Below are 25,502 nucleotides of genomic sequence, written 5' to 3'. Positions count from 1 at the left end.
AGAAATATAACTTCAGCACAAGAATTTTTCTGAAAAGATTCCGCAAAATTGTTTCTTTAGTACGGGCATATGAACTCGGATTCGATGCTTTTTCATTCATTGACTTCAAAGTCATCGCGTTTAATTTACTTGCTCTCGAAGCTTGTTCTTTCGCTATATTAATGGCGATTTCTTTGATCTTCATGTGTCCTGTCCATCACTGGCAATTAGCTTTCGGAAATCCAGCAATTAACTACGATTCTGAAAGACTATGGCTTCTGATGCTGTTCACGATCTCAATTCCCTGATTTCCTCCGAGGGTAGAGACTTTCTCATCCGCAACAATGGCGATCAGGTATGTGTGTATCTTTTCATCTTCTCAATTGAAATTGGTGGATAAGAACGGCTTTCTTTTCTCCATTTCTGCTTGGGATGTTGTCCGTGTGTGTGGAAATGCTTCAGGGTTTAATTTCTTCTCAATCTGTTGTTTTCGTGTTGGATTGCCGAATAATTAACTAACCCTAGAAAAATTTGAACTAGAAAATTTGGGAATCTGTAAGAGGAAGTGACTAGTGAGTGAATTAATCCTCTTATGGGCCATTAATTTGTGTTTCCTACAGGTGAAGAACAGTTCCTTAATCGGAAAGAATGTGGGATTGTATTTCTCAGCATCATGGTGCCCTCCCTGTCGGGGTTTTACTCCAGTTTTTGCAGGGGTTTATGAGGAGTTAGCTTCTAAGGGTGATTTTGAAGTTGTGTTTGTTTCTGGTGACAACGATGAAGAATCTTTCAAGGATTACTTCTCTAAGATGCCCTGGTTGTCCATTCCATTTTCTGATTCAGAGACCAAAGAACGCTTGAATGAAATTTTCGAAGTGAGCGGAATTCCTCGTCTTGTTGTTCTCGACGCCGATGGGAAGGTTTCAACTGAAGATGGAGTGAGAATAGTCAGAGAACATGGGGCTCATGCCTATCCTTTTACTTCTGATCAGATCAAATTTCTGAAGGAGAAAGAGGAGGAGGCTAAAAGGAACCAAACCATTAGTTCCATTTTGGTTTCGACCTCACGCAATTATGTGATATCAAATGATGGAAATCAGGTATAATTTATTCAATGGTTTATCGGATTCTTCGTTTTTTGTGATGGGAATACGGTGATAACTATAAATTTCGTGTTGTAGATTCCGGTCTCTGAGCTTGAAGGGAAACTGATCGGGTTGTACTTCTCAGTGAATGGCCATGAACCATGTGATGAATTTACGCCTACTTTGGTTGAGGCTTACAAGAAACTGAAAGAGAAGGGAGAGAACTTTGAGATTGTGTTGATCTCTTTAGATGATGAAGATGAAGACTTCAAAGAAGCATTCAAAACAATGCCATGGTTGGCACTGCCGTTTAAGGATGAGAAATGTGAAAAACTCATTCATTATTTTGAGCTTGGTGATATTCCTACACTTGTTATAATTGGGCAGGACGGGAAGACTTTGAACGCGAATGCTGCAGAACTCATTGAAGAGCATGGAATTGATGCCTACCCTTTCACTCCAGAGAAACTTGAAAAGCTTGCTGAGATTCAGAAGGCGAAGCTCGAGTCGCAGACTCTGGAGTCTCTTTTAGCTTTTGGGGAAACAAAATTTGTTATTGGAAAAAATGGTGCAAAGGTAAAAGTTTATTTTTGCTGCTTCTTGCCATAAATCTTTGAGTTAAACCAAAATGTGTGTGCTGTGTGTGTGTAGTACTCTCAAGTAGTCTCCTTCTGTATTTTTATGTTTGATTGCCTTTGGTTTGGCCAGATCCCGGTATCTGAACTTGTTGGCAAGAACATTCTGCTCTATTTCTCGGCACATTGGTGCCCTCCATGCCGCGCATTTTTACCCAAGCTTACCGAGGCGTACAACGAAATTAAGCAAAAGGACAAAGATTTTGAAGTCATTTTCATTTCAAGTGATAGTGACCAAGATTCATTTGAGGAATTCTTTTCAGAAATGCCTTGGTTAGCCCTGCCATTTGTGGATGAAAGGAAGAAGTTTCTAAGTCGTAGGTTCAAAATTGAAGGCATTCCTGCGCTCGTAGCCCTTAATCAGAGTGGTCGTACTGTCTCAACGGATGCTCGTAAGCTCATAACAGCTCATGGAGCAGATGCCTATCCGTTCACAGAGGAACGTCTGAAGCAATTGGAGGAGCAGCTGGAAGAAGAGGCAAAGGGGTGGCCTGAGAAACTGAAGCATCAACTACATGAACAACACGAACTTGTTCGGACACGTCGGTCTTCCTATGTCTGTGACGCATGCGATGAGATGGGATATAGTTGGTCGTTTTTTTGTGAGGAGTGTGACTTCGATTTGCACCCGAAATGTGCTTTGGAAAACGACGGAGCCAAGAAGGAAAAGGAAGGGTGGGTTTGCGAGGGAGACGTGTGTCGTAAAGCCTAAGAAAACACATTCAGAATTGTAAAGAATATGAAAGCCTATGATGTTATGTTCTTTTGCTTGGTGTTCCTTTTGTGATGCTATGGTGTGTGCTGATATTGCAGCTATGTTCCAAATCATCTGGTGTGTAATGAGATTTCGTTGTTTAAATAAATTGAGAGGTTTGCAGTTTCAAGCATTTTGTGCCTGTTTTTTATTTTATTATTTTTTTTTGGGGTGGTATTGTAATTTGTGGCTTAAGCTATTTCTCTCCTTTATGTGACTTTTATGTTGTAAAATCATTTTTGGAGCATGTGAATCAACCTCAACTAATTAAGGTATATATACTCTTAAAAACATCGAAGGTTTAGAATTTCACCCTCCCGTTCGACTAAAAAAAGTAATTCTTTGTAGTATTTTAGCCCTAACAATTTTCTTCTTTCCAAACATTTATTTTCTTCTTTGGATACATAGACTCTAAGAGCAAAGTTACCGAGGAATATTTTATTTAGTGATTAGTACCTGTATTTTAGAAAGTGATATTTTAGGTACCATTATCAAACTGTTTTAATTTTTAAATTTTAGAAAATGTTATTAAAATTGTGGGCAAACTTAAAAAAAATGCGAAATTATAAGTTTGGTCCTTATTCGACGATTTTTTTCAAGAAAATGAAACAATTTTTTTCAAGTAAATGAAAAATAACACTATCGAATAGGCTTTTGGTTGAAGGATTTATATTGGGTGTGAATGAGTGTAGATAAGTTAAACTCATATTTGATAAACATATTTAAATATTTACTTGAGAACCGTCTCTTAAATTTTCGTTGCCTCTGACATTTTTATATTTCCATAGATTTTATATTCACATGAGAGGTGAATCGATATTTCATAGTATTACAAAAGAAAAAAAAAAGACAAAATATCAACAAAATATCACCAAAATATCATTAATATGGACATAATATTAATATTAATAATTTTTAACTTATTTAAAAATGATGAAATATTTATTTCTCAATTTAAATATTTGTTATCAACATTTTCATAGAACTGAAAATTTCATTGCATTCACATTTATTTATAACATTCCTAAAATTAACATATCCCCAAGCATCATGTATGCCTCCTGACAGTGGTTTTCTTTTCCATTCTATTTCATGAGTTTATCAAATTTAAGTTTCCATCATTTTCACATCACAATGTAGAAGGTGCTCTGATATGAACCAAAGTGTCTTAGTCCTCAAGATTTAAAGGAAGTTGTTGGAGAATCCTATGTCCAAGATGACAACAAAGTGCAGTTGCATTAAATGCACTCTAGTGTCTATCACTAGATTGGAGACATAAGGGTTGCATAACCACAAGGGTTCTTAGATCCAATTGACTATTGTTTTCTTATCATGCTCTCATGGATTATATATTTTCTTTCCCAAATTCTTCTTATACTAATTTAATAAATTCAGAAACCACAACTATTTTATTATGTTTCTAAACTTTCTATTTTCTATTTTTTTTCTTTTACTTTACAATGCAAATATGTGGTAATTAATTATTCAACCAATTTTTTACCAATTTTTTAGTAAGCAGTTAGTTATGCTCAAGTTGACAATTATTCAATCAATTAATATACACTGGATAATGAAAAATAATAATTATCATTAATTATTCCGTTGATAATTGTGCTAGATATTTAGAATTTACATTTTATATGAGTTATAATTAATTTTTTAACTATAGTTTAAGATAGATTAATTTAAAATTAAATTGAACCGATTTAATAATTTAATAAACTAAATTTACGCAGTAAATTATAATTCCTAGTAATATATTTTTTGAATAATAATTCCTAATAATATTATTCATGAACATCTTATTAATGTTAAGGAAAAATATTGAGTATTGTTTTATCTTTATTTATATTGTTTTGGGTAAAATCTGACATGACACATGGACCATATTGGAATGTATCCCCTAAGTTCGTGATATTAGATAAATTATTTGGATATAAAATAAATAAGCTTAATAATTATATGTGCTTTTTGTCAAGGATATTGACATTCAATGTTTAATCGTTTTTGAACTACTGGATATATTTTTAAACTTTGTACGTTACGGATATACAAAGGATAATAAATCTTATAGTGACAATTGATTAAAGTCACAATTAAACACGTGCAAAAGAATTTATGAGCAAATATCATCGTAAAATCCTTGAATCTATTTTCAACTAAATTTAATCCCAAACTACGAATCTACATAAAAAGTATGAAATTAGAGCACAAATCAAACTAAAGGAAGCTTCAAAAGCAAGAAACTTACTTGGGTGGTCAGGGAGGAAGGGTTTGGAAGGAGAGGAAGATAGGGTGTCAGGTATAGAGGGGCTAGCGACGAAATTAATCCAAATAGTTTTGCTTTCGAGTTGGAACTTAAGTTCCAATACCAAATCAGTACCTTATTGAGGTAATTGACAAACCTACTTCGTCGCATCAAGTTGTAGATCACCTATATCGGTTGGAATCCAAAGGCCCAAAAGATCCATCAGGTATTATGGAGCACTTTATTGATGAACAAATCATTCGTATCGATAAAGTTCCATGGTATGCTGATTTTGAAAATTTTGTGATAAGTCGTATATTTCCTTATAGGTTAGTGCACAATTTATTTCCCTTGTTTACAAGGATAAAAAGAAGCTCAATAGGTGCTGCTTTTCATTACTTTTCACTTAGAAACCGTGTTTTAAGCATATTTTAATACCCAAAACCTTCGATTATGTTTTATCTTGGACTATACAGAAATGGTACATCACTCTTCTCTGTCATTTTGCTCTTTTGGAGAATATTCCTCCCAGGGATTTTATGCGGCGGCTAGAACCTCCTGAGCTTTTATATCGCTCCTCGATTTTAGGGCAACCTGCAATAATTTTACAGACAACGGATGATTTCCACGTGAACTCGAAAAGTTATTACTCCGACTAGATATGTTTTTAGCAAACTCTAGCATTTAGCACTCTAACATTAGAAGCTCTTGCAATTCTTACTGCTTTTACAGTTTTACTTCCATTACTTCTAGATTCTGCAGAGACAACCTAAAAATAGCATAGATAAGCCTAACATTTCATTAGAATAAATAAAGCAAGGTGATTAGCTATGACTTTTCTATTTCTGACTTAATTCTTCATTTTGGTGAGCTTTTATAGCTAGGACTCACTCATTTGCACTCAATCTAGCCCAACATAATGCCACAATAACTCTCTTTTGGAGAGTTATCAATGCATGTAGATTGACTTTTTTCTTTTCCTTCATTTTCTCTCAGGGACTAGGCAAGAACGTTGTTTAACTCATTCCGTTCAGGTTCAATCACCACATGAGAGTCATTAGTAGAGAAATTTCTCACGAAGTATTTCTCTCCCACTCGCCATGCTGATATATGAGAGGAGATTGTCACATTAGGCAATATGATCGTAGACCAGTGCACGAGACATGTGAGAGATTCGAGGAGTTGTTAAGAAAGTGTCTGAACCATGGGTTTCCAGCATGTATCCAGATCGAGTATTTCTTCAGAGGTTTGACCATCCAACAAATATGATGTTCAACAATGCCACAAATGGAGCTTTCACGAAGAAGGCCTTCAACGAAATTGTTAATATTTTAGAGGACATAACTTCCCATAATGAGCTATGGTGTTCCCAAAGGTCAAAACTTGTACCTAAGAAGCAACATCAAGCATGTGTGTCAGCATTAAACATAGCAACTTCAATGCAAAAGCAAATAGTGACAATGAATCAAATGCTCAAGGAGATGGCCCTAAAAATGAAGAATACACCAACCACACATGTGCAGCCCGTGCAACCAGAGTTTACTGCCACTTCTCCCATTTGTCAAATTATTGAACTCGACTTGTTCTTACTGTAATGATAATAATCATCTTTATGAGAATTTTCTGCATAACCCAGCTTCTACTTATTATGTAGGTAATTCAAATCAACAGAACTTCAACCCCTATTCAAACACGTAAAATTCAGGGTGGAAACACCATCCCAACTTTTCGTAAGGAGGTCAAGGGAGTTCCAATGGACCAAATCAAGGGCAAAACCAGCAGTACAAGCAGCCTTATGTTCCTCCTACCTTTTCGAATCAACTGATGCAATCACCATCACTACAACATTATAATCAAAACCAGAGAGCTCAGATGTAGCCATCTCAAAATAACAATAATAGCCTTGGGAGCATGCTCAAGGAATACATGGCTAGAACCGATGTAGTGATACAATCACAAAATGCTGCCATTTAACACCAAGCAGCATCGATGAGAAACATAAAGATGCAAGTAGGACAACTTGCTAATGAGATGAAATCAAGACCACGAGGCTTTTTTTAGGGCATACGGAAGTTCAAAAAAGAGAAGGAAACGAGCAATGCAAGATGGTGACTCTGAGTAGGGGTGTTCACGGTTCGGTTCGGTTTGAGGATTGAATCGAAACCGAAACCGATTTTTTAAATAGGAAATTTTTAGAACCGAACCAAACCGAAGTGTATAGCTTAACCAAACCGATAATTCGGTTCGGTGCGGTTCGGTTCCTGCGGTTTAAGCTTTAGATCGTATGAGATTGATTTAACCTTTAAAACTGAAGTGCTCTCACGAATCATGATAATACGTAATGGCAGTGACGGTCCGATGAAGGCAACGAAGTGGGTGGATGGTGGCAAGCGGTAGATGGTGGTAGAAGCAGATGAAAATATGGTCAATATGGTGGTGAGATTTGAGATTGAAATAGAGAAAGAAATTGATCTGAGATTGAAAGAGAAAAAATGGAAGAATATGGAGAGAATGGAAAATGAGGGAGAAAGAATGGAAGAGGAGAAGAGGAAAAACCTAAGTAAAATTTAAAATATTATTTAAAATTAAACAATTAAAATTTAAAAAAAAATTAAAAAGTTGGTGGGTAGTGCATTCAATGCACTGCACCGTGCAGTGTGCACTGCAGCCTGCCAGGCTGTCTGCCGCAGGTCGCAGTCACACTGTTTCTTTTTTTTTAATCTTTAATTATTATATATGTAAATAAATACATAAAATTAAACGAAAATAATGGATGCGGTTCGGTTCGGTTTACTATTCGGTTTTACTTATTCAAACAGAAACCGAACCGAAAAATTCGGTTATGTTATTTCGTTTAACCGAACTGAACCACCAAACTGCCAAACTAAAAATTTGGCTCTATTTTGGTTCGATTTTCGGTTTTGTCGGTTTCATCGGTTTCGTTGTGCACCCCTAACTCTAAGGAGCAGACTAGCATATAAAGGACCAAAGATATCAGTTGATGTTGAACAACCCTCCAGATCAATTCAAAGTGTCTTAAGTGAGTCAGAGAAAGAAAAAACTAGCTCAGGTACGGGGGAGACGCCTAACACCTCTCCTCAAGCAAGTTCGTCTCTTATCCCTATTCCTCCCTTTCCACAAAATTAGCCAAGAAAAACCAATAATCCCATTTTAGAAAATTCTTAGACATCCTTAAACAGTTGCACATAAACATTCATTTATTATATGCTTTAGAACAAATGTCGAATTACGCTAAGTTCCTAAAGGATATTGTGTCTAGGAAGAAATAGGGGAACATGAGATGGTAGCTATGATCAAGTGTAGTAGTGAAGGCTTAGGCAGCACTTTACCCATCAAATGTGAAGATACCAGCAGTTCCACCATCTTTTGTTCTATTGGAGGAAAGAACTTAGGTATAGCTCTATGTGCTCTAGGAGCTAGTATCAACCTTATGTCCGTATATGTTTTCAAAGAGTTGGGCATAGGAGAAGCTAGATCCACTACCGTTACCCTCCAATTAGCAGACAGGTCTATTAAGAAGCCTGGAGGTAAAATAGAAAATGTTATAGTTTAGCTAGATAAATTTATCTTCCCTTTGGAATTCATCATCCTAGACTGTGAGGCTGACTTAGATGTACCTATCATCTTAGGGAAACCTTTCCTAGAAACTGGGAATACCTTGTTTGATGTTTGAAAATGTGAAATAACAATGAAAGTTAATAATGAGGAGGTCAAGTTTAAAGTTTTGGATGTCGTGAAACCACCAGGAGACTTAGCAACTGGGGATACCGTGTTTAATGTTCGAAAATGTGAAATAACAATGAAAGTTAATAATGAGGAGGTCAAGTTTAAAGTTTTGGATGTTGTGAAACTACCAGGAGACTTAGAAGAGTGTTCGGGCATCAATACTTCTAACCCTGATTCATTTGATGAATTTTATGATCTCTTAGTTGTAGGAATTGAGGAAGAATTAGAGGCTATAGAAGATGAATGCCTAGAAGTAGCAGAAGAGTTGAATCAACCGATGGAGAAGTTTGAGGCAGAGGATATGAAGGCAGAAGAGTGCAAAACATTGCAACCATCCATTGTGGAGCCATCTACTTTGGAACAAAAGATTTTACCATCTCATTTAAAATATGCTTATTTGGAAACTAATGAAACTCTACTTGTTAGTATTTCTTCCTATTTATCTACGAAAAATGAGCTTTTATTATTGCAGATTCTGAGAAAGTACAAAAAGGCCATTGGTTGGATCATTCTGTATGCATAAGATCTTGTTGGAAGAAGTGATAACTCTCCAGAAGAGAGTTATTCTAGTAATTATTTGGGTAATTTTATACAAAAAAATGTCAAAAGTATGTTTATTGTAGCTCTCAAACATCATGAATAATCTTAGAAACTGAAATCCGAGCTAAAGTCCCATGTCTTGAATGCTTTCGCTTAAAATTGTGTTAAATTCTCTCGTTATTGGCTTGTATGTGCATGTTTGGAGAAGGAAGATAAGACATGAAGAAAGCGTTGAGCCCAAAAAGGAGTGGATGAAGCATGTCCAAGACAGAGCTTAAAATAGCTGGAGCATGGATTTACAACGCAGTAACTGTCCCAATTTGTTTTAAAAGATAAACCCATGAGACTCGAGTACAGTCATCAATAAACACAATAAACCAACGAAATTTGGAAATATTTGGAACATTGGAGGGATCCCAAACATCAGTATGAATAAGAGAGAAAGGAACTGATATTCGTTTATTATTACTAGGGAAGGGTACACACTTGTGTTTAGCGAATTTACAAACTTCACATTGAATTGACTCAAGATTAAGATTTTGAATAAATTGGGAAACAATATTTTAAGAGCTCGAAATGAGGGATGTCCTAGTCTATAATGATTCAACAAAAGCTTACTTGAAGGATGATGAGTTTGTGAGGTGAAGGAGACTGGAACACTAGTCTGACCGACAAGTTCATTAAGATAATAAAGTCTATCTTTTTCATTAGCAAGTCCAATAATCTTCCCATTGCCAGGGTCCTAAAAAATACAAGAATAATCAGAAAAATTACTCTGCAACCTAAATCTTTGATCAAATTCTTTACCGAGATCAAATTAACAGTTAAACGTGGTATATGAAACACATTCTTTAAAGTAATGTTTGAATTTATCTTGATATCTCCTTGACCAGCCACTATTACCAAGGTACCATCTGCTATAGAAATTTTCTTATTGCTCTGACAAATACTATAAGAGATAAAATGACAGCTACGATTCGTCATATAGTTTGTTGCACTAGAATCAATAATCCAGGTACAACGTTTAGGCTGAGAGGTTGTACTCGTCAAAGTTACCGAACCTGTACCTTGACTAGGAGCATTATCCAAAGTTTTTAAGAAGCTCCTTAATTGTTTGATCTCATGTATGTCCAACTTTTTTGTAATTTTGGACCATTGTGACATGGATACAAAGACTAAACAGCAACTCAAAAATGGAGATCCATGCACAAAACTGAAAAATCAGCACTGAACTGAATCGAAAGAGGGCTGAACCGAATCAAAACCAATTGAATCATACCAAAATATGCCGAACCGAACCAAATCTGACTGAAACGAACCAACAATGAACTGAATCGGACCGAAAAGCACTGAACCAGCCCAACAACGAATTGAACCGGGCCTAAAGGAGCCGAACCAGACTAAACCGAACTGAGAGAATTGAACCAACTGTCGAACTGGCTGAACGGGATTAATTGAACTAGACTATCTGAACCGAACCGGCCGAATCGAGTTGATTGAACCAGACCGACCGAATCGGCAAATGTTCTGAAGCAGAAACCCTAACAGATGCTCACGACAACCACACTGAGCAGCTAGCAACACGCCGAACGACGACAGCGGGGCAACCTGATGAACGACGACGAGCGACTACCGGTGGCGACTGACAGGCGACTACCGGCAGCAATTGACGGCGACTACCGGCAGCGACTGACGACGACAGAAGTGCGAACGACGGCGAGCAGCACAACAAGACAGCACTCTGATTTACAAATGACAAACGAACCCACGAACAGGAAATGGAAATCCACGAATAAGGCAGCGTCGGCGGCGGCGGCGGCGACGAGCGGCAGCGGCGGAGGTGGTACTACAGTGCGTTGGGTACAATGAACACTTGCAAAAAAGTGTTCAAAACTTCAAACCCTAATGGGTACAAAATCCTAATGGACACAAAATCCTAATTGGCACAAAACTTTTAGAGGAAACCTAGAGCTCTGATACCATGTTAATTGATAAGAAAATAAAATAATTCTTATTTGATTACTTCAAATGATTGGTACAAGGCTATATAAATAGCAATCACAAAGAAGAAACTAAAAATAAATTCTTGCCTATTAGGATAAAGAAACACTTACCTATTAGAACAAGAAAACCCTAACATAAATAAAATAGGAAACCTTTAAAATAAAATAAGCTATAATTTAACAAAATCTCTTCTTGAATATTTGCAATTTGAGTATGTGATGATCTTCCTTATGGGACTTCATGAGTCTTATGCTACTGTTAGGGCTCAAATTCTGCTTATGGATCCGATTCTTCCTATCAATAAGGCAAGAGGAACGTCAGTGTGTATTCGGAATCGTGCATTCTTCCCTTGAACCTATGGCTATGGCGGCTGCTATCGAAACCTTGAAGAAATAGAATACTCAGTATCGAAGGAAAGATAATCGATCGTTCTGTATGCATTGCGGACTCAGAGGGCACACCATCGATAAATATTATAAACTCCACAGATATCCACCTGGCTATCGTACTCATCATTCGAATAATGCGGCTGCCTCTCGTTCTGGTCCTTGTAACGTGACTTCTAATGGCAACAATGCTATTAATCAGGTTTCTGATAAGCACATTGAGTCATCTATTGCACCAACTGGTACTGCGATGCTTCATTCTTCCCCTACATTTTTCAACAGCCTCACTTCGGCTCAATACACTCAACTAATGGAGATGTTTCAATCACATCTTCAAGGCTCCAAGATGGATGCTAATACACCTGTTGTGTCTCACTTAGCAGGTATTTCTTTTTCGTTATTCTCCTCCAATGATAATTCTATTTCCAACATTTGGATTATCGATTCTGGTGCTGCTAGTCACATTTGCCATCAACAATCTCTTTTATTGGATATACGACCTGCATCTAATATCAATGTTATCTTATCAACTCACTCATGGATTTCAGTAGAGTTCATTGGTACAATTTCATTAACAGCAGACCTCGTGCTTCATGATGTGCTGTTGCATCAAATCCCTTGTCTATTGGGATTAACACTGACAACACGCATGCTGCCCCTAATATGTCGTTGTCGTCGCGTACTTCTTGTTGGGATTATGAAGTCAAACCAAGGAGAAAATCTTTTTCCTATAAGGAAAAGATCCATTTAAAATTTTCCTTGTCCTATTTAGTTTGGGCTTTTTTATTTTCCCATTCCCTTTTAGTTTTTTTCATACTATCTATTATAAATAGAGATAGATAGGTCATTCGATTGGAGTGTACAAATAGAGAGTCGTGAGAAATTCTCCAAGAAGAAAGAGTTTTAGAGCTAAATACTTGTGTATCCATTCGAGAGTTTAAAAGGCTTGTAGAGTGATTCGTGAGCGTTTTTCTGTGTGAGGGAAAACTGAGAGAAATTATTTTAAGGGGCTTGTAAACTATTGGGATATTCTTCCTGCCATTTTACTAAACCTGCAACGGTAGCAGAGAGCTAAACTAGCCTACACTGGGTGAACTAGTATAAATCCAGCGTTTAATTTTCTTCTCCCTAATCTTTATATATCGTTTTTGTTACTTAGAAGTTTTAGATTATTTTATCTAATCCTTTTAAGTGTCGGCTGCATTTTTCACAACAATTGGTATCAGAACCCAAGGTTGAAGAACGATGACTGGAGAAGATAAATTGGTTATTTTTTATGGAACTGATTTTTCGTACTGGAAGGATCAGATAGTAGATTATCTACATTCCAAAGGAATTGGAATTGGCATTAGACAAGAAGCCGGATGACATGGAAGAAGCCAAATGGAAAAAGTTGGACAAGAAGGTGTTGGGTATGATTCGCCTAACATTAACAAAAAATGTGTAGAGCAGCGTATCTAAGGAGACTACCACAATGGGGCTTATGAATGCACTATCCAACATATATGAGAAGCCCTCGGTACATAATAAAGTGTATCTCGCAACTAAATTTTTTAATTTGAAGATGGATGAAGGTACATCTGGCTATGCATATAAATGAATTTGATACGTTGGTCAACAAACTACTTGCTGTCGATTAACATTTACGGATGAATTAAATGCTATATTTTTGTTGATCAGATCCTTACCTGACAGTTAGGAGCCTATGAAGGCAGATATTTCAAATTCTTGTAGAAAAGAGAAATTGAAATTTGCAGATGTCAGAGATGCAGCTCTTGGATAAGAGATTCGCAGAAAGGATTCTGGTATTGTGTCTACTTCTGGTACATCATTGAATGTGGACAGAGGAAGAAATAATAACAGGGACTACGGAAAACGTGGAAAGTCAAGAAACAATAGAAGCAAGTCTAGAAACAGCAGACTAGAATATTGGAATTGTGATAAGATAGGACATCTGAGAAGGAACTGCAAAGCCCCAAAGAAAGTTAAGGGGAAAGAAGCTGGTGCAAATATTGTTGCTGAAGAAATACATGATGCTCTAGTTTTTGCAGTTGAAGGCGCTCATAACACATGGGTGGTGGATTCAGGTGCGTCTTTTCACACTACAGGACAACGTGACATTCTTGAGAATTATGTTGCAGGAAATCATGGAAAGGTGTATCTTGCTGATGGAGAGCCTTTAGACTTCATTGGGATTGGTGACGTTAATTTAAAAATGGGGAACAGTTCAGTCTGGAAGATTTTCAAGGTACGCCATGTTCAGAATATGATGAAGAACCTGATTTCTGTGGGGCAGCTGGATAATGAAGGATGTGAAATATCCTTCGATCAAGAAAACTGGAAAGTTACAAAGGGTTCCATGGTGATCGCTCGAGGAAGAAAGTTAGGAAATTTGTATGTCAACGACAAAGACAAAGATATGATAGCTGTTGTAGATTATTCGAGTCAGACCCAATTATGGCACAGTAGGCTGGGACATAAGAGTGAAAAAGGTATGAAAATTCTTCACTCTACAGGGAAACTGGAAGAACTTAAGGTAGTGGAACACAAGTTAGGCGAATGATGCATATTTGGGAAACAGAGTCGTGTTAGTTTCTCAAAGACAGGTTCAACGCCAAAGTTACAAAATTGGAGTTGGTTCACACCAATGTGTGGTGGCCTTCTGAAGTTTCTTCCATTGGAGGTTCTAGATACTATGTAACTTTCATAGACGACTCAAGCAGAAAGGTATGGACTTATTTTATTAAACATAAGTCTAATGTGTTTTCTGTTTTCAAAACATGGAAGGCTATGGTAGAGAATGAGACAGGCCTGAAAATCAAAAGCTTGAGATCGGATAATAATGGTGAGTATATTAGTAGGGAATTCAAGAAATATTGTGAAGACGGTGGAATTGTAATGGTAAAGGCTGTTTCAGGAACATTGCAGCAGAACGGTGTGGCAGAGAGAATGAACAGGACGCTGAATGAGCGTGCTAGGATCATAAGAATACATGCAGAACTACCTAAGATGTTTTGGGCAGAGACAATCAATTGTACGACCTATCTGATCAATAGGAGCCCGACCACATCACTAGACTTCAAATTGCCTGAAGAATTCTGGATTGGTAAACAAGTAAACCTTTCCCATCTAAAGGTTTTTGGCTGTGTATCTTACCTTTACATTGATCCTGCAAACGGGAGTAAATTGGATGTCAAATCCAAGAAATGTTTCTTTATTGGGTATGGTGAAGCTGAGATAGGTTACAGATTTTGGGGTGACCAAAACAAGAAGATTATTAGAAGCAAGAACGTGACCTTCAATGAGAAAGTCTTATACAAAGACAGAAATAAAGTTGATTCAGGAAAGAAAAAGTTAGATGGAAGCTTAGAGAAGACTCAATATATAAGTCCTCCCGAGGTTGAGACTAAAACAACAGAGATTGAAGATAAGAATACAATTACTCCTGAAGAACAGTTGTGAGATCTGATGAACCAGTAGTGGAAACTGATCAAGTTCAAAGAACACCACCACTAACGGTTAGAAGATCTAGTAGAACAATCAGACCACCACAGAGGTATTCCCCTACATTGAATTACATTTTACTAACTCACAGAGGTGAACCTGAATGTTATGAAGAGGCGGTTCAGTTGGAAGACTTTGTTAAGTGGAAGTTAGCCATGAAAGATGAAATGAATTCTCTAATGATCAATCAGACATGGCAACTTGCTGAGTTACCAAGAGGTAAGAAAGCTTTGCAGAATAAATGGGTATATAGAATCAAACAGGAGCCCGATGGCAGCAAAAGATACAAGGTAAGACTTGTAGTCAAAGACTTTCAACAAAAGGAATGTATTGACTTTAATGAGATTTTCTCTCCCGTAGTTAAATTAACTACCATTAGGACTATTCTATCAATAGTGGCAGAAGAAGATTTGTTCCTGGAACAAATGGATGTAAAAACAGCTTCTCTTCATGGTGATTTGGAGGAAGAAATTTACATGGTGCAGCCATAGAGATTTACAGTACAGAGGCAAGAGAAAATGGTATACAAACTTCAGATAAGCCTATATGGTCTCAAACATGCACCCAAACAATGGTATAAGAAGTTTGACAGTTTTATGTGCAGTAGTGGATTTTAGAGGTGTCATGTAGATCATTGTTGTTACATAAGAACTCAGGGTAACTCATTCATCATTTTATTTCAATATGTTGATGCATGTTGATAGCAGGACCAAACAAGAAGAAATTATGAAGATAAAGGTTGAATTATCTAATGAATTAGACATGAAAGATTTAAGAGCTATCAAACAAATCCTAGGGATGAGGATAGAGAGAAAAGATAGTATTTTGACACTGTCACAGAAAGAGTATGTTAATAAAGTATTGGACAAGTTTAACATTGAAGGGATGTGAATCCCGGAGCGGAAATAGATTTTCGTTGCTGATTTTCGGGATACAAAACCGAATTTTACAGAAGAAAAATACAGAGAAAACTTTACTTTTGAAGACCGTTTCTTCAACTAGTTTTCCTCGAACACCACCACTATTTCTTCCTCGCTATCCTCTTGGGTCTCGGGATTGTGCTGGTAGGAGCAAAAAATTGGACCGAGAGGGAGAGATTTAGCTTCTTGAGAGAGATCTAGGGATGCTTATTTTTTCTCTGTAGTGTTCTGTTTTCTTCAACCATTGAAGAAGAAGAACAGTGACGTGGGGTAACTCCCCACGTCACAGCAACCCCCCACTCCCCTACAATTTTGCAGGGAGTTAATATTAATAATAATAATAATAATATTAATATATATATATATATATTTATAATATATAATAATTAATATATATATATATATAATTAATTAATCAAATTAATTAATATAATTAATTATTAATCCAATTAATAATTAATAAATATATACATACATAAATAATTAACACTTAATTATTTATTATAAAATTAAAATCATATTCTAAAACATTACTCTCGTATAAGCTATAGTTTTAATGTACATCTTATGCACATTATTTTTAACCTATAGTTTTAATAAGAATCTTATTCATATTAATTTTATTTGAATCTCATTCAAATAATATCTCTCATAATATATAGTTTTAATTCACAATTAACTATATATTATAATGTATCAATATACATATAATCCCTTAAGTAATTTGAACAATTCAAATTCTTCCAAAAACTTGATCCTCGTTTTACCCGTTATGAGCTAGCAAGGGGACCAATGGACCTACAGATCCGAAGCTCCAACGATGCAAGATTAATCGGTCAAACTCATTGACCGAGTTAATCTAGATTCGTTAACTACGGGTCATTCCACTAAAGACCCGTAGTTGCACTCTTCTCACTGCAGAATGTTTTCGTGTCCATGGATATATGACCATTAATGACGAGTCAATCCTTCACGAGTGTTCGTAACTCAAGTTGGGTCAAATTATCGTTTTACCCCTGAGTTACATCTTACTCCTTAAACATCACTGCTCCTCTAGTGAACAACCCAGTTATGGTCCAACCAATAACCGGAAGTCCCTCTCGGCCAATGAGAGGGTGGGGCCCCTTGTTCAAGTCCCGGAGTCAGCATTTAAGGGAACACTCATCTACTCCCCTAAAGTCGGGGAGAAGTGAATTCCATCTTGTGAAGTTATGTTCCCAGCTCCTTACTCGGTCTCGTCCCCAAAATGGTAGGAATGTTGAGTCGGCGACTCGGGCCACTCTCACCCATACAGATCAAAAGACGAGCCCTCACGGGCAGGAGTCCATAACTCACTCAGGATTGAGAATGAGTTGCCTGGTCATCCTAAGAAATAGCAATCTATTAGTTAACGGTGTTACACCTAAAGATTGCCTATTTCGCGGTCCGGTCTTATACAAACTCATTGTACAAGATACCCTCACTTGCATGTCTCCACACGAACGACCTGGATCGAGTCGTCTGTAACCTTTACAGAGTGGGCCGTATCCATAGTGTTGCCAGGATAAGGTACCCAGCCTTATCCATATACTATAGACCCTTTAGGTTATTCACGAGATATTATCCATTCATATATCAGGGGTATATCAAATATATACCTCGTATATATATTGTCCCGATTACATCATAAATAACCTTGAATGTTTAGTTTATCGGATTTTAGACAATGCAAAGCTATGATTCAACAACAAATTTATTGAATAAAACTTTATTAAATACATGGTCGATTGGCTGCTATGGAGAGGACAAACACATGGTCGATTGTTCCCCTTCCTGCCTATCATCATGCCATCGGTTCAAAATGGGTGTATTGTGTCAAATATAAAGCAGATGGTACTGTTGATCGCAACAAGGCTCGCCTTATTGCAAAGGGGTATAATCAACAAGAAGGTATTGGTTTTCTTGATACATTCTCCCATGTTGCTAAGATTGTGACTGTAAAGGTTTTACTCACTTTATCAGCTTCGTATGATTGGCCTCTTGCCCAAATGGATGTAAATAATGCCTTTCTGAATGAAGACTTATTTGAAGAAGTTTATATGTCGTTGCCTCTTGGTTACACTCCTAGTCAGGGGGAGTCTAGTTCATAGGTTCCCTTGTTTGTAAACTTAACAAGTCTATCTATGGTTTAAAGCAAGCCTCTAGACAATGGTTTACAAAATTTTCTCATGCTCTACTTTCTCATGGCTTTTACCCAATCTAAGGTTGACTACTCTTTGTTTACTAGAGGACATGACGATACTTTTGTGGCCTTATTAGTTTACGTTGATGATATTATCTTAACTGGACCTTCACATACTGTTCTTAATTTTGTCAAGACTATCTTGAAGTCACATTTTCAGTTGAAAGACTTGGGTTCAGTTAAATATTTCTTAGGCTTGGAAATATTTCGTTCATCTCGTGGTATTTCTTTATCTCAGCGCAAGTATTGTCTTCAAATTTTGGAAGACACTAGTTTTCTTGGTGCTAGACCTGCTGTGTTTCCCATGGATCCGAATCTTCGGTTATCTAAATATGATGGTGAACCATTATCTGATAAGGATGCTAATGCTTATCGGCGTTTACTTGACCGTTTGCTTTATTTACAGATTTCTCGACCCGATATCTCTTTTCCTGTGGATAAACTGAGCTAGTTTCTCCAGCAGTCTTGTTCTAGCCACCTTAATGTTGTCCATCATTTACTAAGATATCTTAAGTCCTGGTCAAGGCGTTTTGTTACACAAGACTTCTTCTTTTGGGCTTCAAGCTTTTGTTGATGCTGATTGGGGTTCATGTGTTGGTACACGTCGATCTGTTACTGGTTTTTGTGTTTTCTTTGATGACTCATTGATCTCATGGAAGTCTAAGAAACAGGCCACTGTCTCTCGTTCTTCTACAGAGGCTGAATATCGAGCTTTGGTTGCTGTCACCAGTGAACTTATATGGATTCAGCAGTTACTTCATGATTTTTCTGTGCCACTTTCTTCACCTGCTTTTGTTTATTGTGATAATCATGCTGCTGTTTCCATTGCTTCTAACCCCACTTTTCACGAACCCAAACATATTGAGATTGACTACCATTTTGTTCGTGATAAAGTTTCTGATGGTTTTTTGAAGCTTCTATTGATTCGTTCGAGCTCTCAATTAGCTGACATGTTTACAAAAGTTCTTCCTTCTTCCACCTTGAAGTTTCTTATGCCCAAGATGGGTGTTATTGATCTTTACACTCTATCTTGAGGGGGAGTATTAGAGTTAGTTAACAATAGTTTGTTATTAACTCATGATAGTAACTCAAGTTAGTTAGTACTATAACTATTTCAGTATTTATATGTGATGACTTCATATCATAAGATGTATTAGAGAATTATTATGTTAATAAAGTTTTTCTCTCTCTATGGTTTGCACATAATAACAACAAACAATAAATAGTCGCTAAATGCATTTCTCCATTACTAAACTTAAAATCAATTTACACCTAACATTGGCAATTGATTACTTTTTACTATAAATTTTAATTTCATCAAATTGGATCGTAGACTTAGATAAGTGTTACAATTTTTAACCTTTAATCAATTTGTTACAATTTTTAACCTTTAATCAATTTATCGTATTCATTAACTAATTAAAAAATAATGTGCAACATGAACTTAACTTAGCGGTTAATGGCATCTACTATTTCCATTGAGGTTAGAGGTTCAAATTCACATACCCCATTGTACTTAAAAAAAAAAAAAGTAAAAAACAATGTAAAGATCTAAAAAAAGCCTCAAATAATCTCAATGAAATCGAGCTTTTCATAAAATCAAGTTTAATTAATACACAAATTCAACCACTTTTAGTTTAGGGGTAAGGGGGTGCTAATAAGCAAGAAAATGCCCCTTCCTATATCGAGAGATATGCTAAGGCGAATAACTCAAAGTTCATCGATTTAAATTTCACTAAAAAAAAGCTCTAATTTTTTTAAATAAAGAATTTTGTACCTTAACCTAATACTTTTTTAACGAATTTATATAAGAAAACGTATAAAAAGATGAAAATCGTAAGATGTAATTTGATAAATTTGAAAGTTCACCATAAAATTTGATACAACTTGCTAACTAGTAACACTTGAGGGTAAAATTGATTTTACGTTCGAATATATTTTAGAATTTTTAAAGAAAGGGCTAAATTCATAATTTTACCTTTGCAAAAAGAAAAAAGAAATAAATTCATAATTTTACAAACAAAAAATCAGTAAGAGAGAAGAAAAATTCGCGGTTTCCTTTGCCGAAAAAACAAGAAAAGAAAAGAAAATCCGCGGTTTCGTCGAAATTGGTATGTTTTCCTTCGACATTCTTCGTAGTTAGCGCGCCATTGGCTCTCGCTTCGTCGGAGTTCCATCAGATCTAGGGCTCTCTCGGTTTGACGATTGGTAAACTGTTTGGTTCCTCGGAAAATTAGGTATTACTCTCTCTGTTGTTCTTTAATTTTCCCGGAAAGTGTCAGGATTAATCTTCGTTTTCCATCGCCGAGGGGGGTCCGATGAATTGCGAGGCACGGCCATAGAAATCAAGCTTCGAGAGTTGAATTTCGTCTATTTCTCATGCCCTCTTCATGCAAATCAGGTTCGGTTCGTTCTGTTCTAGGTTTTCTCATTTGATTTCCGATTATTTCCTTCACCAGATGGCGAATCGGCGATGAACCCTATCTTCGTTTTGGGGATTTAGGGCAAGTCAGCTGCTATATTCATTTTTTGGTCGGAACCTTTTGGATTTGGTGTCTCCTTCTGTACCGATTCAAGAAATTAATTTACAGTTTCCAGGAATAATCTGATCTATTTGTTGGTTTTGATGTGGGAAAGAATATCATCTTGATAGAGAAACAGGGCAGTCTCGGCTTTCGTTGGCTGCTCTGAACTTTTGCTCCATTCATGTTGTTCTCTGCTGGATTTAGAATCCTCTTATTGGAATGAACTGTGTTGTAACTTAATTTGAAGCATTTCTGGTTTAAATTTTTACTGATTGCATATGTTGACTGAAGTCTGTGGATCGAGCTTGCTCCTTTCCCTCCCAGATGATGTGTTTTCGATCGTGTCGCGGTCCCTTGCTCCAAGGGACCTGTGTAATTTAAGTCTATGCTGTAGGAGTCTATACGCTACGGTAACATCTGAAAAGGTCTGGCTTACGCAATGTGAGATGGTTGGAATTTTGGCGGCCAAAGAACTTATCGAATGGCGAACGGGTATGGCGTCATTTAAGGCACTTTGCCGCTTTCTTAGCAGTGTTGAGCCATTGATTGGAATATGGGTTCATCAGAATCCGGAGCTTGGGAATGTAGTCTATGTGATGCCGGGTTTTGTTTCGATTGTTGGTTGTCGGATTATCCCTCAAGAACTTGGTCCGTTAGGCATTGAAGATGGGCCAATTCTCTGGGCACCTGTTTTCGAAATCCTGGGAGATGTTGATGGGTCCACTGCATTTTTTCTACATGGAAGGGAGAAGGGAAGTGACTATTTTTATCCGGGTCTGGTGAAGGCTGTTGATAAGAGTTGCAATGTGCTTCTTCTTGAGGTTGACACTAGATCGCACAAGCACGAGTGTAGTAGTAACTTGTTACATGGTAAATGCTTTGTTAACCATTCAAATCAAGAGTCTAGAAAGGTTTGTAGGTCTAACAGTGAAATTTCTAAGTCCCAGAGGGGTTTTGGACAGCCTGAGGCAAAGGTGCCGTTTGGCCGGTTGGCTTTTAGTGATAGAAGAAAGTTGCTCGAAACTATAATGAGTCAAGTTCGTGTCAAGGCACCCGACCTTGTTACAGGGCCGCTATTTCCTAGGTTGAGGGATGATGAAGTTAACTTCGAGAAAGATATGTTGGAGTTATCAGAAAGGAGATCAGTACTTATGCAGATTCATAAAGTTGGTGGAAGTCAAATGTCTTGGAAGGGTAGTTCTGAACTGTTACCAAATCCTACTCAGTTGGAACTAAGTGAGTTCAGAAAGTCTCTTGATGGTTCGAGTGGTCTTCACAAGTCGATTAATGCGGACAATGATCAGGAAAGATGCGCGAAAAGGAAAAATCTTGGCAGGTATTTGAGGCAAAGCCTTAATCAGATACTGGGGAAATCTGGCTTAATTAATGATAGCAAAGGAATGTCAAAGAATAGTTGTTCAAGCAGTGTCAATAAATATGTGCAACTTGAAGAGTTTCTTAAATCAGGTGATACAATCGGATTGGCATTGCACGCATCGACCATGAAGCTATCTTCTTACCGAGGATGGCCTAATATGCACGACAGCCGGTTTGCACTGTATAAATTGCCAATGCGAGTGCCAACTGCCGAGCAAGAGTATGCTGGTTTATGGGGAGGGACATTCGGCTGGCCTCCGGGGAAGCCTACAGAAGACAAGCCCGGAAAAGCCCTTTTCTTTCTTTTGCTTTCATACGAGAAATCCCAGGGACAATTGTTTCTCATTGCAACGAAAATATTGGAAGGTACTCACTATGTTTTACATCCTAATGGTTCTGCAATGTTCAGAGTGAATATTAACGAACCTTCGGTCGATCCATTTCCTTGGGAGTCTGATGGGGATCTGCTACCTGTGAGCATTCGGCATACGTTTACGGGAGAGGGCATTGCCAATGGGTATGGCTTTAGATACCCTGGTTCGAAGCCCGGTTCTCTCTTTGTATTTCAGAATGGCCAACTGGCTTTCATTTGGAAGGAGTCTAGATCTGTCCTGACCTTGCAGAGATTGAACTTACAAGATCTTTTAAAGAAAGGTGAAAGGGTACCTCCTCTACCACCAACCATCAACTTTTCCTATCTAACCAAGTCATACTCGAACGTCTTCGCTGGCTTCCCGAACACTGTGACGTGTTTCTCCTCATCAAGAGAAATGTGTCCGTAGGAAATTTACGGGGTACAATATTTGTTGAAGAGATATGTTATGGGTGTCACGGTTGAGGGTGCAATTTTTGAATTCGTTGCGTCGGGAGCAGTTTGTGATGTTCACAAGTTCAGAAGAACCCTTCAACTTAGGGGAGGTATTTTGTTGTATTAGTATTACTGTGCCAATTTACAGTACTTAGATGCTGGAATATTTCTTATGATGTCTTATTTATGGTAAAAAATAAAAGAAAAATGAAAAAGAAAAATAATGTGTATTTATATAAAGATTGTGGCTTATGGTTTTGTTTCATAGAGTTGCAGTGAATCCAAATTCGTGGTGAATTGCAAATATATATTTCACAGGTACCATTGTTTGTAACTGCTTGGTAGAGCATGTCCATAGGGGAAAGCTATATCAACTTATCTATTTGATTAAATCCAGATATGTGCTCGTGAACTCCTTGCAATATATTTGATTGGATTTTTTGATATCCTAGGTTTAGGGTTATCATTTTGGTGGGATTTTTTATCAAAAGAGAATAAAATCAATTAGTATATGATCGAAGTGAACCTTTATTCGCGATTAGCTCTGCTTGAGGAGCTTGAAAAGCGCATGTTGGACAATGAATCTAGAATGATACTCGATGCATATGCTACAGGTGTTCTTTCCTTTTTTTCCCCCTACAATATAAACTTTAGCATATAATGTTAGTGAGATTGAAAAGATGGTAAACAATACTGATCGATGAAATTGAGGGATTGTTGTAGGAGAAGATTAGCATTAGCTGTACAGATAATTTTTCTGATTGCTGGTTGTAGTAGTAGGATATTGGTTGGGTAAAACTTAACTGTTTAGTCTTTTTCACTGGTGTTTGTTCTTTTCTCCCTTCCCACTCCCCTTCTTCTTTTCCCCTTTCTTCTCCTCTTTCTTTTTCAAACAATTTCTTGGTAGGATAACCTGCAAAACGATGGTATGAGAGCTGCAGCCTTTGGCTTCGAACTCGGGTTCCAACTTGGATGAATTGGATGTCAATGTCTTAGTCCGTGCTTGGTCTATTGTCTCAGAAGGAACCGAGCACCAAGCTATAGTGTTCCACCTCACAACTTGAATCGTCATCATGTTATACTAACTTGGTTAGAGTAGGCTTGGAATTTTTGTGCTTCCAAGTTTGAATAGTTGAGATTGAAGAAGTCTAGATTTTTCTTTGCTCTCGTGATCTCTCTCCCCACCTTAACCACTGGTTATTTCTAGACTTCTAATTTTACATTCACTTTCTTATGCAGTTTCATACTATTGATTGATATTGTACGGTTTTATTCTTGAGATCATTTGAAGATTCTCTCTCAATAGTTCAGCAAAAATTCACTTCAAACAACTTGAAGAAGTTGACTATAAGAACATGTTAAGGTTAAGATGAATACTATTTTATTTTAGTTATTGGATTTTCGGTTTTGGTTTCTCTACTTTTAAAACATCTATTTTAGTCTTTATATTTTTAATTTTTGTTCATTTTAGTCTCTATACTTTTGAAACGTTGTCCTTATACTTTTATAAAGTGATTATTTTGGTTCCAATTTACAAAACTTGAATATAAATTTTATATCCAAAGAAAATTTTTTATTATCAATTTATGGCTAGTTAGTGAAGTGTTAATTAGAGGATATGAGACAAAAATAAAAATAAAATAATTAAAATGATTATTTTTTAAAAGTATCGAAATATTAAAATAGCCAAAATCAGAAACTAAAATAAAATTACTTTAAACATATTTGAAATATGTTATGTATGCCCTTTCCATTTTGTCATTTGTTGCTATCATTAGTCTACTTGGCACATTATAAAATATAAACTTCAAAGAATGTAAATTAATTGTAATTAGAAGAAATGAGTTTAAAAAAAAAGTATTGCCTTTTTTTAAAAATGTATTGTATATGTAAATGTTGAATAAAGCAAATATTTTTAAAATGAAATTTATGATATCACCTCACCTAAAAATTTATAATTGTATTAAACATCTGAGTATTCCTTTTTTTTAGATACAACAGAAATCATAACTTGTTTCTAAAATTCAAATTTCAACGTGATCAAACCTCCGAAAAATAAAATTGAGATGACTTAATAAATATTTTTAGTAGTATATAACTTATAGATCCGACAATTAAAACTTAAAACTATATGCGTTTAAAAATTTAAAATTTAAAATATTTAGATATAATTTGAAGATAAATGGAATTTTATGTGTCAAATAATATATTATTGTTAGAGGTGGAATTATGTCACGCGGCCTGTGAAAATTGGTATTTGGGCCACAGGTTGGATAAATCGAAGATGAGATGGATCAAACAAAGTGGTATAGAGCTCTATAATGATATGACAACGCTTCCAAAAACTCTCTTATAAAAGGTGGAGTTCGTTCCTGACAGAGGCACACAATATAACGCAACCCTTATACAGAACTCTGCGTCGAAGGGACGATTCCTTTTGGTTTCTAGTTACAACTTTTCATCCTTCGAAACTCAAATCTATCGCATTCCTCCACTGATTTGCAACTCTCTTTTGAGCTTCGCATCTCAATCATGGTGTTCCTTACAATCCCCAACCAAACAACCCTATTCCTTAACCTAAATCCCGCCGCTACTTCCCTTCTTGACCTGAAGCGGGCAATAAAGGAGGTTTCCAACATACCTGTTTCTCCTCAGCGCTTGTTCTTATCCCAAAGCTTCATATTATGAGATTTCGATGATTCCACGTTGCTCTCCCTCGAGTCCAACCCAATTCAACTCTAAACCCTCCACGTTCACTTATATGGAGGT

At 36.7% G+C, this 25,502-nt stretch overlaps 2 protein-coding genes across 2 annotated transcripts; both read left to right on the top strand.

Annotated features, from left to right (window-relative positions):
• The first annotated feature begins 47 nt into the window (after positions 1-47).
• Positions 48-2,583, top strand: LOC111012142 (putative nucleoredoxin 1). Its single transcript, XM_022286196.2, has 4 exons — positions 48-334; positions 600-1,079; positions 1,161-1,640; positions 1,773-2,583. The coding sequence occupies exons 1-4, from the start codon at positions 251-253 to the stop codon at positions 2,409-2,411; spliced, it is 1,683 nt and encodes a 560-aa protein (XP_022141888.1). The 5' UTR covers positions 48-250; the 3' UTR covers positions 2,412-2,583.
• A 17,475-nt stretch (positions 2,584-20,058) lies between these two features.
• On the top strand, positions 20,059-23,067 carry LOC111012086 (F-box protein At5g39450). Its single transcript, XM_022286110.2, has one exon. It carries the CDS (start codon positions 20,827-20,829, stop codon positions 22,705-22,707), a length of 1,881 nt encoding a protein of 626 aa, XP_022141802.2. The 5' UTR covers positions 20,059-20,826; the 3' UTR covers positions 22,708-23,067.
• Positions 23,068-25,502: the final 2,435 nt, after the last annotated feature.

The sequence above is a fragment of the Momordica charantia genome (assembly GCF_013281855.1).
Source record: "Momordica charantia cultivar OHB3-1 chromosome 11 unlocalized genomic scaffold, Mcharantia_2.0 BLBB01000011.1, whole genome shotgun sequence".
NCBI lineage: Eukaryota > Viridiplantae > Streptophyta > Magnoliopsida > Cucurbitales > Cucurbitaceae > Momordica > Momordica charantia.
The sequence above is the reverse complement of the archived record's forward strand: the minus strand, read 5'-3'. Positions and strand labels throughout refer to the sequence as shown.